The 19438-nt window shown below is 42.6% G+C and overlaps 1 protein-coding gene across 2 annotated transcripts; it reads right to left on the bottom strand.

Annotated features, from left to right (window-relative positions):
* Positions 1 to 5325: 5325 nt before the first annotated feature.
* Positions 5326 to 17706, bottom strand: tnfsf11 (TNF superfamily member 11). Of its 2 annotated transcripts, none has more exons than XM_052081797.1 (4): positions 17311 to 17706; positions 13019 to 13054; positions 8131 to 8257; positions 5326 to 6756 (listed from the first exon to the last, which is right to left on the bottom strand). In XM_052081797.1, exons 1-4 carry the CDS (start codon positions 17509 to 17511, stop codon positions 6323 to 6325), a joined length of 798 nt encoding a protein of 265 aa, XP_051937757.1. In that variant the 5' UTR covers positions 17512 to 17706; the 3' UTR covers positions 5326 to 6322. The 2 variants fall into 2 exon arrangements, with proteins under 2 accessions (XP_051937757.1, XP_051937756.1); XM_052081796.1 differs by having other exon boundaries at positions 5326 to 6759.
* Positions 17707 to 19438: the final 1732 nt, after the last annotated feature.

A 19438-nucleotide genomic window follows, 5' to 3' on the forward strand; every position in this document is an offset into this window, starting at 1 on the left:
ACGTACATGATGGTTAGCCTTTCCTGTTCTAAAAATGGTGCAAAATTAGCATTCATTAGGATCTATGTACTAAGTTGACGTGGCTGATGCCCTATGACGGAAAAATAAAAAAGAAGCTCTCGATCCCGCTAGACAGGAAGGTGCTGTTCCTTAACTGTTCCCAAAAAGTGCATTTAGAGAGGGGGCCAAGTGGTTAAAATGGCACGACTGTCGGTCTGTTTTATGTGTTGTGTTGTATTATTTTGTATGTTAAGTGTTCTTTTGATGGAGGCGCGGGCACCCGCAGCGGCTCCTATTGTTGTCTGTTTAAGAGACAGGAAATTTCATCTGTGCTGTACACATACAGCACATTTGACAATAAAGTTGTACTTGATACTGATATTTTGAACAATTCCATACTTCTAGCTTTATGGAAATGGTCAGTTGTGCATCCTGTTCAAACATGATCTTTCACAGCAAGGTCCATAGTCAAGTCAAGTCTCGTCAACAGTATTTATAGAGCACTTTCAAACAGCCATCGCTGCATACAAAGTGCTGTACATGGAGCAATTTAACATGCACAATAAACAGTAAGACAAATCGGTAATAAAGGCTGTAGAAAGCACCAAACAGTAAAACCAAGAACAAATCTAACTCATGCTGAGTCGAATGCCAAAGAATATAACTGAATAGAGACATGGAATGGTCAAAGAATGGTCGTAATTCCCCAAAACTCCTCATACTCCACTTCACTTTACTCCTCAACCTTGTGGAAAACCTTTCTAGAGGAGCCAAACTGTAACTTTAAGGGGTGGACTAACATCACGTTCAACCGAATTGATTAAGAAAAGCAAGTTACTTAAATTCATATGCGAGTCAAACCAGGTGACAGAATATTTTTGGCAATATAAGTGAAAGTACTATGTAGAGACGCACCATTTTGTAATCAAAGCTTCCCTATGGCTAGATTGTGGACATGGTACATGTCACTATGATGAATGTATGGCCTCATTGCAAAATTACTAAGTGAGCACCTTACTTTGTCCTCAACGATTCATTTCAGGTACTTTGCATTTGGAATGAGTATTTTTCCCCCACAGTTATTTGACAGGTTGCCATAATAAAAATAAGATCACACACATGGCAGTGAACCTGCGTTCCAATCTCAAATTGCAGCGAGATTAGCATCTGTTAGAATATCTGTACTTATATGCCGTACGTCCTTTACACATTGGGTACCTGGCAGACGATGATGATGACACGGCCTAGTTGCAGCAATAAACGGCCTTCTCGCTCACGCCCATGAAAAAGCCTGTAAATCTCACTCTGTTATTGTTGTTTTAATAACATCGGTGTTAGCATTAGCCAAGCAGCTCAAGTGCCAGACATCAAACACGACATATCGTTCATGTGCGCCAGTAATGGGGTGAAGTCCGACGGCTTGTGAAAATAGACAACCCCGCTGACTCAGCAGAAGAGTCCAATGGAATCTGAATGGATATATATGTTTTAGCCACAAACGTATGCATGCCCAAACATTTTGTAGCACTCGACATCAAAACCGCAAAACCTCGTAAAGCCTCGGCAGCCAACGTTTCCTAATTGTGTAACGTTGATGCTTTCAGTGCCGTTCCTTTTGGAGAGAACAAAATACCCCGATCGGCTTTCCACCACAGTTTTTCTTTGATAAACAGTTTCACCTCAATATTGAGCGTCAGTTAGGACATTGAAATCATATCCGGAATCAAACGACATGAAAAGATTTTTTTTCCGGTGGTCATCAGGTAACATCTGAGTACCGTTAAATGAACACCATTTCAGTGTCTCCTATTCACTGCCACAGACCCTGGTGTTTTTACATATGTGAACAATAAAAAAAAGGCCAGTGAGACTTTTATTTCTGCCAAATGGGCCGGTTTTATGTAACAAATGAAATTCCTTTGTGGATATGCTGAGCTTTGTGGGGGGGTGCACATGTTTCAATGCTTTGGCTCCCCAAAAGCGGAGAAATCATTTTTCATGATTTCTTTGTACATGCACATGTACCTCTCCTCGCACCTAAAATTCAAATGGGATATGCCAACAGACACCCACAATCCAAAGGAGAACAAGTGCTATTGAAAACATATGGCTGGATGATTGTTTAAGATTAGCCTCTGACAGACAGAGATTTTTTTAATATAGTATACATAAGCAGGCCACATTTTAGTTGCCATTTCCCTTGGAGGGCCGTTATGACTGAAATCATATAAAGAAGTCAAGAATAACAGTTTATTCAACTATTGTTTAAGTTAGTGGAATGAGTTGTTTGGCAACAAGAAAATGCTTACAATGGTTCTCTTAATTATTAGATTTGAAATTGTGTTAATTATTTTAGCAAACATCATGGAAGTTGCCATTTTTGATTTGCTTTCGTGGGCCACATTAAAATAATGTGGCCAGATCTGGCCCCGGGGCCTTGAGTTTGACACCTGTGGTATACATTTAAGTCGGGATGATTCAGATTCAGATTTTGGAGTTTAATGTACTATGTGTAATTCTCTTTTGTTATTTGCGTTTTATAATAAACCTCTACTGGGAGTGGTAAATACACAGCTTAAAATAAGCACCCTTTTCCTCTTATTTGGCAAACTGACTGAATGTGAGAGAGCATAGGTGTAAAGGAATAAAAACTAAAAAGTCCAATGATCTATGTATTTTCTGTTCCGCTTATTCTCACATGGGTCCCAGGGATGTTGGAGTCCAATCAGGCTTTCTGGGAGAAGTGAGGTATACCCTCAACTGGTTCCCAGCCAACGGCGGGAACTAAAAAGCATGTTTTAATGTGTTTGAAGTGTGTGGGATGGATAAAAATGGTTTTCATTTCAAACGTTTGCTTTGCATGGTCTCTGTAAAGCGTCAATTTTCACTTATTGCAGTGGAGTCTGGAACGTACCCCTTGCGATAAATGGGCGTCAACTATACAAATAATTTACCAGTAATTCTGCACACACATCAGTGCTGAACACATTCCATTCCTCACCCAGGTTTTTTTTTCTTTTTTCTTTTTCCAACACCAGACCTTCCACCCAAGTCATGGAATTGTTTAAACATTGTGTGAGGTCCATTCCCACTGTACAAATGTGGGAACCGTGACCATTGTGTGTGGTGACTGCCCTGCCAGGCCTTCAAAATGTCCTGCTGGTCCCAACATTACGCAAGGGCAATTCTCATCACGACTCTGGTCCAATGAGGTTTGCTTCAGGTTTATTCTGTGATCCAAATGTCGGCTGTGGGTTTAGCGGCAGGGTGACAAGCCTGGGCAGCTTTCCTTTGGAGCTTTAAGAACCATTGTGGCAGGCAGGTTGAAGAACCTCACAACTCTTTGGATCAGTGTGATGGAAGAGAATCTGTTGATTGTGTTAAACATACTGTATTCACCAAGGTGACATAAACATTTCTGTGGGTTTTTAGTTCTTGACATTCCACATAGTCCTCAACCCTAAATACTATTTACCAGAGGTGATGCCATCATTATTTCAGGTCAGTCCTGTCCGTCTAAGTCGTCAGCAACAGTTAAATGATGTCAAGAACAGGCTAACCGGTACCACATCACTTTGCAGGTGTCGCATGCCTGACACGCAGCCAAATACACTAAACGACTAAAACAATGATGCATGTCTTTCCGCTCCTCAGACCTCAGTGTCATGTGTCCCATTTTGTTTTAATTCCACCGGTCATCACAAGGTACATGTTTGTGTGTGTCTGTTCTTTTGATTCGTTTCTTAATTTGGCTGTCGGCTTGTGCAGTGCGACGTAGATATTACGTTATCGACGCCGAGTGTCTGTCACCAACGAGGGGGGGACTGGACTCACATGGGTCAGTCTGAGATACGAACAGAAAGAGTCACGACTGACGGACCTTTCTTCAGTCTGATGGAATGCCCACCTCTAATTATTTCTTTATTATTTCTGACCCGAAATAACTTCTTAATTACCTAGATATAAATGCTTACTTACATTCCTACCAACATACTGACCTACCTGTCTGTCTGCCTACCGATTGACATATCTACCGAACATCACTGTTGATGTTCTTACATACCTAGACATGAGTCTCGGCAATAGCATTGCATTCTCCTGAAGAGCACATAAGACATTTGTGTGTGCCCTTTGCTTATCCAAATGTCAAAGGTAAGTTCATTGGAATTATATTAACTCCACACGTGTGTGCAAGTTTGAAGACAAATTGGTGTCATTTTGTCGCCGCGCAGTATAGTTTTATATGTACGAGTATATTCCTTGTGATTCCTGGTCTCTGGGGCTCCATGAAGGTTGACAGATCTCTGTGGAGTTTTTCTATTACAATGAAATTCAATTGAGAACATCTCAAAATTTGATTGGGGTCCATCTCACTTTCAAATCATTTTGTGATCATATCGATTTTTTTCTCTTTACGCACGTGTTTTTGCAATAAAGTGCTCAGTGAATGTAGAAAGGACATTGAACTCAGAAACATGCCCACCATATCTCACTTCAATACACCATAAAACTTAATTACAAAAGTAGTATTTTTTTATTTATTTAAACATACAGAAATATCAATTAAATCACACTGAAAAAAAACAAATTATCAGCTGAAATCAGGTATGCTACTATCTTGTGAAATAAACAATAAATCTATATTGCTTTCAGTTAGAAGAGTGCACACACAATTGTCAAGAGAGATACATAAATATGGAATTAGAGCTGAAGCCCCTGTGTTTTTCATAAAACAAAAAGCGTGCCTACTATTTCCTAAGTGCTGCATAATGAATGTTGTCGACATAAAATATACATTACTTTTCTTTTTTTTTCATTTTTTGTTTTACAGCTGAAAAGTCACTTTAACAATGACCTGCCTCTGTACTTCTATAGCTAATAAATAAATAGTGCATATTCCCATTTACCTCACCGGAGAGCCAAATGAAAACCGAGGGGAAAAAAATAAGTTAAAGACAAACCAAAGTCAATTTGGTTCCTCCTTTTCAAAGAGTCTTTTCGTGTCATTCAAGAACAGACAGTCCAGCTATCTGCTTCGCTTGTTGATCGTCACACACAAAAAAACAACTACGTTATTTGTCGAAATGTAGTCAAAAATGTCGTGATATAATCGGAGCGCATTTGGGACGCTATACGTTGAACTGGCTGTGTAAATAAAAATAAACTAAGCCAGAGTCAGAATTGTGATTTAGAATAAGGGACTGAGTTTGTTTACATGAACCTCACTGTCCCAATTCCAAGCAGATAATGCCACACGCACAAAAACATTAACCGTGTTTAAATTGATAAGGTGCATTTGCTGCTTGGAGGAACATCCGCGCTCACACTCACACCTGGGGACAATTTAGAGTGTTCAATCAGCCTGCCATGCATGTTTTTGGAATGTGGGAGGAAACTGGAGTACCCAGAGAAAACCCACGCAGGCCCGGGGAGAACATGCAAACTCCACACAGGGAGGCCGCAGCTGGGATTGTACCTCCGCACTGTGAGGTCGACGCGCTAACCACTGGACCACCGGGTCACCCTAGGTGTGAACAATAGGTGCAAAATTGTTTGCCTAAATGTGCCTTGTGAATGACTGGCACCCCACACCTTGGGAAAGGCTCCAGCACACCCGCATCTTAATGAGCAATGGTGAGAACGTTTGGGTCAGTGAGGGTGAAATTGACACCACGGGGGTTGACTTGCTTTCTGTGGTACGGTAGCTCCACTCGGCACATTGCTTGTTTTGGGACTGACACAAAATGGATGATGTTGGGACTCGAGGCATTGCAAGAACAAAATGGAATAATTTAGGCACATCTTTGGTGGGGTCAATGATTTGCACGTAAACATAGCAGTCATGAAGGCACCTCGTCTGGCCCCCGCGTCGATCGCACCATCCAAAACATTTTTGGTCTAGAAAACAGCGCCAGCTGAGTCTGAGCAATATTTTTGTCCCGCTGATGTTAAAATGCAAACAGATGCTGCCTCAGCTTCAGTATTTCCATGGTGATGCGGAGCTCCTCTTCCAATAACTCCTCGCTTTGCGTCCTTTGTTTGTCTCATCAGTGCAAAAACAACAACCGGTACACTAAAATGTGATCTTAATGAATAACATGAGTTTAAAACACGCACGCACGCCCGCACACACACCCACACACACACACACACACACACACACACACACCTTAAAAGAATCCAGCGCTACATTGGACAGAGTCGAGTGTGGTTTTGTCTATGTCAGGAAAAAAGCAATGTGGTGAAACTATGAAATGCACAATATCAGGGGCTCTTTGGGGGTCACTTCAGTAGCATGGCAGCGTCCCAAGTCTGAACATTTTCAGTTACCCAACTTAATGGCCCCAAAATACGTCCCCACTCCATCGGGGTCCAGCATCCACGCGTTGGACACGGTGACGTACAAGGCGTCCCCTTGCTGCAGCCAAAGGCCTCTGCCCTGCTGGGCGCAGTACATGTTGTAGCTGGAGTTGTCCCAGCGCATGGTGCTGCCCGTCTTCATCAATAGGTCCGCTTTGCTGTTCTGCTTGATGCGCTCGTGGTACACGTACTGGATGAGCTGCGTATTGCTCACGTCCATGGAGGACCCGCCGCCTTGGTCTCCATCGCCGCGGTACTCGTAGTAGCGAAAGCAGGTTTTGGCGTAGACGTAGTAGAAGCCCGACTTGACGACCAGCAATTTGCCCTTCTGGTAGTCCATCCTGTGACGGTACCCGTGCACCTCGTCCCAATCGATGGGGATAGCACTCGGTTCGCCTGCTGCAATGAAAGAAATCGATTTAGGTAACATTTAACGTACGGAGTCCCTTATTATATGTTATACTAGCTGGTTCGCCGCCCTCCGGGCGGCTCATCAGCTAGTTCCTGCGGAAGGCTGGTAAGGTGGTGGTTCGCCGCCCTCCGGGCGGCTCATCAGCTAGTTCCTGCGGAAGGCTGGTAAGGTGGGCCTTCTGCCCACAAAAGTGTTGTTGCTTGGTTCAACTTTTTGTTCATCTTCGTTGCTTATCGCGAAAATAAAGAGATGTTTAGCTCTACTAAATAACTAACAATTTTATTGCAATGCTTGTGGGTACACAACATTTTTTCGCTAAGATGCCCGCGCGATCGTAGTGAGCCACTGCCTGAGCGGCGCAGTGGCGGCGCGCAGTGGCGGCGCGCAGTGGCGGCGCGCAGCGGCGCGGTGAAGTAGGTACGTTTTGAAAAGGGACAGACGGAAGGACAGACTGCGTGCGGGACGACGCGCAATATATATATAGATGGTGGTTCGATATTTGCGTCGCAAGTGTATCGCATTGTTTTGTTTTTTTTCAGTTTTAACAAAAAAGTCCTTGCATGTGGAAAAGGAGAGCCACGGTCACGATGCACTTTTTAGCCATTAGTCGAGACATCGGTGCAACACAAACGCACTCAGAGCACGTGGTTCTTGCCCCCATCCTGACTTGCTGATGTCCCAGACGACCGCACTAGGCCCCGCCTCTTAAAGGCATGCATGCACTCAGGCATAACCATAACGTACAGTATTTTCTGTCGATTTGATGCTTTTAGTTTGGATACATCCATTTACCATGTGTTAAAAAGTGTGTCAGCTTGAATGATTAATAAGTTACATGTTGAGAGCATGTGGTAGGTATAAAACTATGCCGAGACTATTTTGTTGTTGTGTAAAATGTTTCTTTTTGGCCTAAAGTCTGGGACAAATAAAAGATATCTTATCTTATCTTAAACACACCCATTGTAGCCTGGTGATCGTCTCAAGGTATCTCATTTTCCCCCAGATTTTTCTTTTTTTTTTTGCTTTTCCTTGACCTCCTGGGGTCTAATATCAAGGGATGTTGTTAATATTTGTCAACTGTGAGCATGTGTAGGCCTTTGAGTATGACTACTAGGCTTACTTCTGCTACTCTACTTTCACATTCTGTTTTTTTCTCTCTTGATAGAGCAAGTCTGTTTAATTATTAGGTATCTGTTGTTGCAGTGCAAGTAAAAAAAATGTTTTTTTAAACGACAAACAATTTCACGGGCGCAAAAACACTTTTTTTCGCCACAAAGTACAAAGATTGGATGTTTTGCGGCTAAAAACGAGTCAAAACCCTGAGTTGCATGCACTTATATAGGGTGAAGAGGACTCACGCTTCGCCAACTGTTGATGCACCTTGATCGGAAGGTGGGCGGAGGGCAGGTTCTCCTTCTGGTTCTTGAAGCGTCGGTTCTTCTTGGTGGCTTTCAGCGCATTTAGCACCGGCTCCGTCTGTACTTGCTACCGCAAAGAGTTGAACGAGAAGACAAATTGTGACAAAAGGGCAGGGGAAAATGTTCAAAATGACAAACCAACCCCAAAACACCAGTAATAAACACATTATATGTTTCACCACAGCTGTCATTTGAAATAATGGGCAAGTCTTTAACTGTGTGTACTTGACGGCAGTCGAGACAGAGTACGCACACACACTGTCTCGTTCAGTCCAAACATGGTTTCCAAGCAAGTAAACAGTTACCGCCGACTCACAGCTGGCTTGAAAGCAACAATATTTACACCCTTTTACATCAACATCACTTAAAAATCGTCTTGTTGCTGCACTTCTGACTGCTGATAAGGAGAAATGTTTTCGATATTAACGAACCAACCGAGAGGGAATTTTTCTGCCCAAAGTAAATAATGTAAAATGCAATCGTTATATAAGAATGAATTAACTTTAAAAAAAGAATACTAAGGACTGAAACCTTGAACAATCACGCAAATGTAATGAATTGCAGCTTAACCGATCGTGTCAAATGCAGAGGTTAAGATTCATATGTGTGTGTTCATATGACAAACAAAGATAAACTTTCTTCTTCTTCCTCTTTTGTTGTGGATCAACAATTCAATAACCATCTGATTTGACGCTTTAGTCATAGATTTACCCAAACAGTGTTACGCTTATCTTTCATAAATGTGTGAGTAAAATTGCATGAATATGTATGAAACAGTGAAACTACTACTCCTTGTTGTGTAGTGTATGAACTCAGGACATTCTTGCTGCTGGAGGCTGTAAATTCCCCCAGTGTGGGACAAATAAAGGATATCTTCATCTTAATCATCCTGTCCTATCTTTGATAATCCTGGTAGCTGACTTTAAGGATGCATAACAATGAATCATTACACACTGAATGGTTAATCGCTCCATTTTAACTTGTTGATGATTTGCGTATCTTATCAGGTATGTTGATCTTGAGCCAGCAAGTGGAACCAGAAAAAAGGAAAGTTATGAAAAGGTGTGTGTCGTGTGTGTGCGTGTGTGTGTGCATGAGAAAGCTCCTTCTCAATTTCTCACAAATAAAGTGCCTCTCAAAATATGATGCCCTCCCCCCCAAAAAATCTTGTTTGATATGTAAATGTCCCTCGTCAGGTAAACTTCAGAAATGTTGCACTAAACTTTGGACAACAAATGGAGACGACAGTGTAATTCTAGATTCCCCAGTTCAGCGACCATCACTGTTTTGCTTTTTCTAAAAATCTTTTTTACGACATGGACAGAACGACTGCGCTCGGGTGGCATAAGGGGAATGATAAACTGGCCAGCCGCAAGGGGCAATGAAGGAGAGGGAGATGGTCTTCCACAATGTAGACCAAGTGCGAGAGACAACCTTGCCAGACAATTTGGGCAAGATGTTCCATGCCGTGGCATCGATCATCTGGAGTCTAGGTGCTGATCACAAAGCCAAAAGCCAAAGCAAAGAAAAACGGACAACTGAAGGAGAAGCAGTAGTTAGGGCGTGAAAGAGGCTTTTTGTGAAGCATCAGAAGACAACCCAGGAGAGCAGAATGTCACTACTGGGACAGAAAACGATGGCTGAAGGAATGGCTAAACTTCATTCAAAATGCAGTTAAATATCGGTTAAAAATACATTGCAGCAGATGATCTGGGAAGTTGCAGACAAGGAAGGAAGGAAGGAAAGAGGCACCTCCAAATACATTGTGACCGCAGAAGGGAGGAGGAAGCATTGGGAGACCATGAGAAGCCCATAAAACCTGACGAACAGTCCGCCCGCTTCAAGCCGAGGAACTGAGCTGGCAGGAGGTGAATATGTTTCTCGGATAGACCCGAGACCAACGGGGCAAACATTATGAAGGGTGAAGAGACACAAAAGAAAGAAGGGCTTCCTTGCTGGCAGATGGTTGGTGCATGAGGATTAGTTCAGCCCTAGAGAAGACAACTGCAGCGATCAAAATTGGTTTCATTTATCTTCATAGTTACAGATTTGTTTTAATATTTGCAGTCATGACCCTTGGTGTACTTTTCTGAGAGCGAGAGAGAGAGAGAGTATCCAGGGCATGATAGAGCGGGTTTATAGAACAGTAGAGACATTATGTAAACAACGTCAAGAAGACATTGGACAGAGCTGAATTTGGCTTAGTTGAGAAAGCCGAGATTCTCCTCTCCAGATTGAGAAGCTTTGGCCACGTACAGGACCGGGACATGGATGCATCTCGTCTTTGGAAGGATGCTGGAAAGGGAGCCGCCCGGGAGGATGCAGACCAAAGAGACACTTTATGGATGTAACTGGGAAGACTTGAAGACAGCTCAAGTTGGAGCAGAGGATTGAGAGAAGACAAAGAGATGGGAGAAGATGATTTGCTTTGTCTCAACCCCTGAATAAGATGAAGCAGAAGGGAAACGAATAAGTCACAGTTCCAGAACCCTGCAGCGGGTGTTGCTACATAGTAGACATGACAAATGAGGTGAGCATGATGGCACATGCTCAGTGCTGGGCTTGGCATTCATTGTCTATCAGTCAGCGTTAATGTCACTTATAATCTTATTGAACATATTTGCACTGAGAGTAATTACATTAGAAGAGCTCAGCGTAGGCCCTGCCTGCATGTCCTGTCCCTCAACAAAAGGGTTCAAAAATCCGCCCACCACATCAGTATGATGAAAGCCCTTAAGCACAACATGGGCCAAGTGTTACAGTCATGGGAATCGGCACGGTTGCATTGGCTCATTCCCCTTCATCGGAAATCCGAAACAGATTCCTAGAGCCAAAACTTCCTGCTATGTTTTTAATCACAAACAAAAATTTAAAGAACCAAGTAGAGAAAGAAGAACACTAAATTCCTCCTGTCTTATCAGTATTCACTGTGTTGTATGTGCGCAAGCAAAATCTCATCATATACTTCGACGAAGAGAACTTTGCCTGAGGGCCTCAATAAATTAAACGAACGGCAGACACTTATGAAGTGCAATACGCACAATAATCCATCACTTGGAGATAAACCTCCACCAATCACTCACCAACGGCTCTGTGTGGTCTCATACTAGACAGTTGAGAGTTTAAATCTCTGCATCCTCCTGAATTATTGATTCTAAATTGTTCATAGGCTTGAATGTGAGTGTTAGACCCATTTGAGGAACCGGACTTCAGAAAATGGGTCGCTGGATGGATCAGCAACATTTTTTTTTTACATTTTCCTCAGCTTGATATGGCAATAAAATAGAGGTCAAATGCAGCGGTGAACTGTCAGGTCGTTTGTCTCTGTATGTGCCCTGCGACTGACTGGCGAACTGTTCATGGTGAAGTATGCCTTCTGCCCGAAGTCATTTGGGACAGGCTCCAGCAACTCCCCGTGACCCTCTTCAGGATAAGTGGTGTTGAAAATGAATGGATGGGTGCATGGATAAATGTAGAGTTGAAAACAAAATTAAAAAAAAGACTATTCTGGAGCCGGCGTCCTGGTGGGCCAGTGGTTAGCGCGTCTACCTCACAGTGCAGAGGTAGCGGGTGCAATTCCAGCTCTGGCCTCCCTGTGTGGAGTTTGTATGTTCTCCACGGGCCTGCGTGGGTTTGTACTCCGGTTTCCTCCCACATTCCCAAAACATGCACGGCAGGCTGTTTGGCCGCTCTAAATTGTCCCTAGTTGTGAGTGTGAGCATGGATGGTTGTCTCTGTGTACCCTGAGATTGGCTGGCGATCGGTTCAGGGTGTACCCCGCCGACTGCCCGAAGATAGCTGGAATAGGCTCCAGCACCCCCAGCCCCCTTGTGAGCATAAGCGGATCTGAAAATGGATGGATATTCTGGAGCCTGACTCTCAGAGTCTACTGGAAAAATTATTTTCAGTCAAGACGCAGTCTCTATATACTGTATCATACTCGCTAATTCAGTTGAGAGACTTCACAAGACCTTTCTCTGTAAGTGCTGCTGATTTGGTTGGCAGCGGGGTTCAAATTCAATTGGAATTGGTCCGTTGAGGTTTCACAGAGTGTCACTGTGGTGTGCAGTTAGGAGCTCGAAGTCTAACTGCAAGATTGAGTCTGTGATCTCGATTTTCCATTCACTCTGTGTTACGATTTGTTGACATCATAATCCTTAGTGACACTTTGTATGCGCATCATGTAATAGAAATAGTTTGCCCAGCCACAGGCGGCTTTCATAATAAAATAATAGCCATAAATTTCCAGATTGTTTCAGGTTTTAACGACTTAACCACGTCACTGAAGCTGTCAGTCATGTCTTCAGATGAACGGATTTACCTTGAATGCTTATAGCCCTTCAAAGAAACGGCGTGTGAATGTTAACATGAGAGAAGCATCATTCATTTTCAATTGTTTTGTTTTTTTGGTCCTTTATTCTCTGACAATATAAACTCTTTGCATGTTTAAAATTTCCTTCTTGATTATTAATTTCGTTTTTTGGCCAAATGTTCTTTTTATTATTTCTTTTCCCAAATGGCTTTTTTTCAAGCTTTTGATGGGCTAAAACACCCTTTAGTGTTCCAGTATAATGCCATCTGTTGTTTTGGTATGTTTAAAGTGCGGCTCGGAAGATGAATGAATGAATGAATGAATGAATGAATGAATGAATGAATGAATAAAGTTCAGGATTGTACTGCTATCAGTCGTTTTAACACTGGCTACCATGCAGTATGTTCTTTAACCTTTTCCTGCACCCTTTAACGTGATAACATGACAAGCTGTCTACTGTAGTAACTGTTGTGCCTGAAAGGGTTCAAATGAGCATACATGAAGAGTTACACTCACTTCAATGGGTCGACGTGGAGCAGTGGTCAGATCTACCTGGAGACAAGAGGACAGAATAGAGTTCAGTGTATCATCACACCATCTCAGAAAAGCACATTGGACAAGATTACGCCTTAAAACGCAAAGGAAGTCCAGTCTTTTGTGTGTGTGGAGGGGCGGGGGGGGGGGGGTATTTTCCAAAGTCCAATCAGCATTCCCAAGTAGCAGGCTTAAGAGTCAAAGTGATTTGTAACGTGGTTCTTCTTATGCGATTGTGTCAACAAGACCTTCAGGCTTGCATAAAATGAGGGGAGGGGAAAAATGTTGATGGTAATGATCACATCATTCCTGCACTTGGCTCTAAGATCGCTGGGAAAGTGGTACAGGTGTTGAAGGCGCATGATGGTCCAGTGCCAGACTACGTTCCTCGCACGTTTCCTGACTCATGCAAGCATGCACCCCTTGTCATCATCTTAACAAAGACCACGCACTCCTCTGCCAAAGCTCCTCCTCAAGGAAGTGTCTAACGCTGACTGTTATTCCAAATCCATTCCAAACCAGTTAAATTAAACACAGTCACTCTTCTCGCTCGGCTGGGCGACACCCAGCAACAAATAGCATGCTTATGAAAACAAAGTATCTTCAGTTCAAGTAGAAATGCCAAGTGTATGCAATAAGTATACTCCTATTTCTTTAATAGGGATGTCAGACGTCGTCTCCACCAACCAGTCCCAAATTCAATATGGTGGTTAACAGCAGGTCATGAACCTGTGAGCCTCAGAAAGCCTAAACCAAGTCTTTGCAGACTGAGCTACGCTGCCATTTAAGGCCCAGCCGTGATGAGAACATGTGTTCATTCAAAATGATGGGGTTAAACCGTTTAGTACTAGTCGGAATCAGAGTCGTAATCATCTTTATTGGCCAAGTACATGTAAACACAAGGAATTTGTCCGACTCATAAATAAGTCACAATAAATGTTGCACCGGCCCGGTGGTCCAGTGGTTAGCGCGTCGACCTCACAGTACTCCGGCCTTCCTGTGTGGAGTTTGCATGTTCTACCCGTGCCTGCGTGCGTTTTCTCCGGGTACTGCGGTTTCCTCCCACATTCCAAAAACATGCATAGCAGGTTAATGGAACACTCTAAATTATCCCGAGGTGTGAGTATAAGTGTGGATGGTTGTTTGTTTCTGTGTGCCCTCCAATTGGCTGGCAACCAGTCAGTTCAGGGTGTCCCCTGCCTACTGCCCAAAGACACCTGGGACAGGGTTCAGCACCCACTTGTCAGGATAAAGCAGATTGCAAAATGGATGGATGGATGGATATAAATGTAGACTTAAAGCACAGTTATTAAACAATAACATGGGTTGATGAAACATGCCACTTTGAATGTAGTAATAACAGATGTTCCAAAAAAGTGTCACTATGAAATTAGTAGTCAACCTTTTTCAGAGAAACACTTTGAAGGTAAGGTTTGACCATTTGCAACACGTGACACATAGTATGCACTGTACCTAGCTGAATTTTCAACGTTTACATTTTAGTTCGGTACATTTCAGTAAAAGAGTTACAAAATATATACACTGTACATATATTTATCTTGCAGTGGAAAGCGATTGATAGTTGCCTAAGTATTGTATTTCATCTGAAACGTGGGATTCTTTGATTGCCAGAATGGTAGCTAACCCACAGCATGTTAACCACTATTTAGCCTTGAGGCTAATGTTCGGCAAACTCAATATTATTTCCGCAAAATTAAACCAATGTCTTACCTCTTCCTGGTTATTAAGTGAAAGGGTCTCAGTTTCAATTCCACTCGTCTTCACACACAAGCTGTGATAGATGTTTGAAATCTGAGACCATAATATTTGTTTATGATGCCGACCGTGTCAGTGTGGTGCGTCTTTACTATTTGTTTTTTCCATAATATATTGTCATACAATCTTTTCTCTATTGGATTTTGGTACCTTTTTGGGGGTTTTTTTGTCGGACGCTTTACTTATAACCCTGAGGATCTCCTGCCAATTTGCCTCTGACTTGGAGCCAGTGGTTCCATTGTTGTGAATATTTTAGAACCGGTATTTGTTCATGAAGTACCAAATCTTGCCAGTATTCCGCCTCTTTCTCATACTTCTCAGCATAGCCAAGCACAAATTGGTCCAAGTACGAGTTATAGGTTCTGTACAAAGACTGCTCCATTTACTTTAAATACACACTGTGTACTGTCCCTATATTTGTCAGTTTCGCCAATATAGAGTACAGTACATTAAAAATGCATACAGTGAACCCTCATTTATCTCAGGGGATACGTTCCAGATAGCACTGGGTGAAAAGCCAACTCTTAAAAAAAGAAAAAAACTCACACACTAACCCAGTGGTTCTTAACCTGGGTTCGATTAAACCCTAGGGATTCGGTGAATCTGTCTCAGGGGTTCGACGGAGATTCTGCCATGGGGGTTAAGACACACCCGACTCAACATGTCAATTAGTTATGACACGCCCGCTTGGCCATCACTAGCAGCAGATGATCACATTACATTGCTTGTCCAATCGGTGCATTCGCTCAGTAGTCAATGTGTGACTATCGTGATAATACGTCGTGTGATTTAAAGAAAGTGGTTGGACGAATATGTACAACATGGATTAATATGCATCACGGACCGTGATGGGACTCTGCGTTCTATCTGCATGATTTGTCTTGCCAAGTTGAGCAATTCTTGTCTCGCACCGGCAAAACTGAAGGAACATTTATTGAAACTGCATGAACATTTATTTTGTTCATTCTATGCACAATTTAAAAAATGTACTGTATGTCTTGAAATTTTATTTTCATTTTTCTTTTTTTAATAAACATGTTTTTCATGTCTTGAATTTGTAAAAAAAATCATATTTTTATTTTTCACTCATGAAGGGTTCGATGAATGTGCATATGAACTGGTTGGGCTCGGTACATCTAACAAGGTTAAGAACTACTGCACTAAATGGTTAGACATCTTAAAACACACTTTTGAAGTAATCTTGAGCACGTGTCCTCACTTGCTCTCAAGAAAGTGGAGACAAATTGCACATCACTAAAAGAAAACTAAAAGAAGACTCTTGCATGCAGTTGTCCAAATAAGGTGTACAGCATGCATGCCTCAAGCTGTCTATTTATCACTTGCAGCCAAAGTTGACTCTAAATCTGACCCATTATTCAACTAACCATTTAAATAGAATGTTTTTCAAGCCAACTATTTAACACTGTAGGTGTGCAACTCTAAATTCAGAAAAAAATAGAACATTTTACAATAAACTGTCTACACTTGTGTTTAAGTAACACATATACTGTACAGTAAGCTTGATGCACATAGCCTATCCTGTTACATTATCTACAAGAAGACTAAAATATGTCTGTAGACCTACGTATTTATAAAGTCAGTACAAAGTACGCTAAAATATGAAATATAACCATGCTTACCTATTTTAGTATCCCGTATAATATGCACAACTTGAGTGAGGTTGTTTTTTTGTTTTTTTTAAAGGCACTCTGCAAAGTGTTTATGCTTTAGGCGAAGTGAAAGCATATCATTCCATAAACATACTGAGAGGAAGAGACCAGCAGAAAGTCCTCCGGATGCTTTCCAGGTGAACCCAAAGCACCCTGACACAGCCCAAATGTGGTCTGCTCCCTTTTGGCTTGTCTTGACACGACCATCATCCAACTCCCCAAAAACCACCACAAAGTCTCCAAAAAAGCCAAATCGTGGCACAATGTAAATATTATTGTAAGTGAAGAGAGGGGCTTTCATAATGACCTGACAAAAACAAATGAGGCGTGCAGACTATTTTGATTGTGATCTCCCCCCCTTGATTCTTTTTTGTTGTTGTTGCACTTTACGTGTTGGAACATCTCGAGTCCTTTCGAATCTTGAGAGAACTGTTGTTTATACTGCGGTGCTTATCTTGCATATATTAATCACAAATAACAGCGGAAGTACACAGTCGAGTGGAAACATCTGCGTTGTGCAAGACGATATGCCGGGTATCATATTTTTATTTAATTATTCAAGTTCCGTGGAAAAATTCTGAGAACAAAGCCCACTTGACCCGTCTGTGTAACCTGGCTTTGACGCATTTTTTTTTCTTTTTGCGCACAACTTCTTTTTAAGTCATTTATGACTAAAGTACTTCGGATGAGCGCTACCTCAAAGTGCGCCGCTTTCTTTCTCACTTTGCAGATTTTAGGGCATTATTAAATTGGGAAAACCAAGGCTTAACACAAAAGACAAGAAAACAACGAAAAAGAAGAAAAGGGGAAAGAAAAGCAGCTCCTTACCTGCTGCAAATAGCCGGTCAGGTGCATCAGGATGGCCACGCTGGACGCCACCTGGAGCAATCCCATGACCACTAGGGTGCCGAATAGAAGCGGCCGGTGCGAATGCTCCGAGCCGGCCGCCGGCTGGAGGCGGTGGTGGCCGGCCTCAACATCCACGGTCGTGCGCAAGTAGCCTCTGTAATCGCCATGGGCTGCTGCCATGCTCCCCGTGCGTGCGTGCAGATGGGACTCAGTGGACGCGCTGAAGTGAAGCGGTGGGACAGTGTGCGAGCGAGTTGAGTGTGTCAGTGGTAAAGTGGGTGGGCAGAAGCAGAGTAAGAGAGTGTGAAGTAAAACTCCCCCCTGCTCCTGTCTCACTGGTGAGGCGGGTGCTATAAGTCCAGATGGAGCTGAGTGAGGGAGCGCGCTGCAGGTGGTGAGCCAGTCCTTATCGCAACCACAGGAACACGTGACCCACCCACCGCCTTCGCGTGTCCACACCCCCACCGGTTATACCCCCACGCATTTGCAACCTGCTAGTTATGTCATGTCAAAAGCTGATTTCAATTTAGAGTTTTCAAAACCTGGCTGCACATCTACATTTCTCCTTCGGGCAATCAGCAACAAATCCAGGCATTGGTTGTATTTTAGAAAGAAAATATCTATCAGGGATACGTAAGATTGCTAATGTTGGTCCAAAATGTTCACTCATCTTAGGGGGTCTTTTGAGCCGTGCTTTTTCTGGCACCACACCGATGATAACCCTGCAGGGGTGTAAAGCCCCGCTCAAGTTGGCTACTTGGATCATGGGGTCATACAAACCCTTCCACCATGGTAAGGTGAGAGCTGAGGGAGGCGTTTGTTTTGTTTTCGCAAAAAACAAGGTAAATTGTCCAATACCTCCAGGAATCCTATTTAGTGGTTGGTCACTTTAAAAAGCCATATAGGGAAAAAATGACAGCTTCTTTTTCTCTGCCATTTGACAAAGTAAGGTAAGGGTTAAAAAAAAAAAAAACTCAAATTTGCACATATTAAAGAATTTCTCGACAGCTATTTTCCAGATATTTTCTTTAAAAATGTTTCCAAAATAACAGCAATACAACTGTAATTCAAAACAAGTTTGTTGTGCAGCATACATAACCTCACAATACTGATTAGTATCGGTTCCACCAATGTTTCAAAAAATTCCCCCACATCAGCCTCAAAAAAAGTAAACGACACCTCCCTCAAAGTATTTTTCATCATAAAAGGACACATTCTACTGAAGACTTCTCAAGTTAATGAGTTTGTAAAAGTCCCCTTGCAAATCGCCAAAGGACAGAAGGCGAGCGCATGACAAATGTAACAGATGGTGTTAGCTGCCAAGCCATTTTAGCCATTAGAAAATATTTTAGTTAAAATTGCAAAATCAACTAAAATGACACTCAGTAGTGTGCAGGCCACGACAAAAAAGAAATAAAATGGTATTCATTCATTTGTCTGAATGCCATTTGACCTTTGACCTTGATCCCAATTGTTGAGAAATAACCTTCACAATACTGAACTGACTGTTGGCAATTCATTCATTCATTTTCCGATCTACTTATCCTCACAAGGGTTGCTCTGGGTGCTGGAGCTATCACAGCCAGCCAATCACAGAGCACACAGAGACGAACAACCATCCACGCTCATACACACACCTAGGGACAATTTAGAGTGTTCAATCAGCCTGCCATGCATGTTTTTGGAATGTGGGAGGAAACTGGAGTACCCGGAGAAAACCCACTCAGGCCCGGGGAGAACATGCGAACTCCACGCAGGTAGGCCAGAGCTGGAATTGAACCCGGTACCTCTGCACTGTGAGGTTGATGCGCTAACCACTGGATCACTGGGCCGCTCTTGTTTGCAATTGCTTTTCTTATTTCACCCTTTCAGGGACGGTGGTTACGACAGTGGACAGTTTACCAGGTTATCAGGTTACAGGGGGCATGAAAGGGTTCATGATGGACACAGTGGCATATTAGACCATCTCCAATTGTCCGTGCATTGGTGGAGCTTAGATTTACACCGCATACTTTAATTCTGTTTCTATGGTTTGGGCAGAAGTGTGCGTTCGTGTGTGTGTATATTAGCAATTGGTGATGTCAAGCTTAAATTGACTGGCTCTTAT

The sequence above is a fragment of the Hippocampus zosterae genome, chromosome 12 (genome assembly GCF_025434085.1).
Source record: "Hippocampus zosterae strain Florida chromosome 12, ASM2543408v3, whole genome shotgun sequence".
Lineage (NCBI taxonomy): Eukaryota > Metazoa > Chordata > Actinopteri > Syngnathiformes > Syngnathidae > Hippocampus > Hippocampus zosterae.

Excerpts from the sequence above, each read along its gene's own strand:
- tnfsf11 (XM_052081796.1), bottom strand. The coding sequence starts at position 17,511 with ATGGCAGCAGCCCATGGCGATTACAGAGGCTACTTGCGCACGACCGTG. Across the intron at positions 8,258-13,018 it reads CTCCACGTCGACCCATTGAA|CAAGTACAGACGGAGCCGGT; the intron begins GTGAGTGTAACT and ends TCTTTGCGGTAG. Across the intron at positions 6,760-8,130 it reads GCATCAACAGTTGGCGAAGC|CAGGCGAACCGAGTGCTATC; the intron begins GTGAGTCCTCTT and ends CTTTCATTGCAG.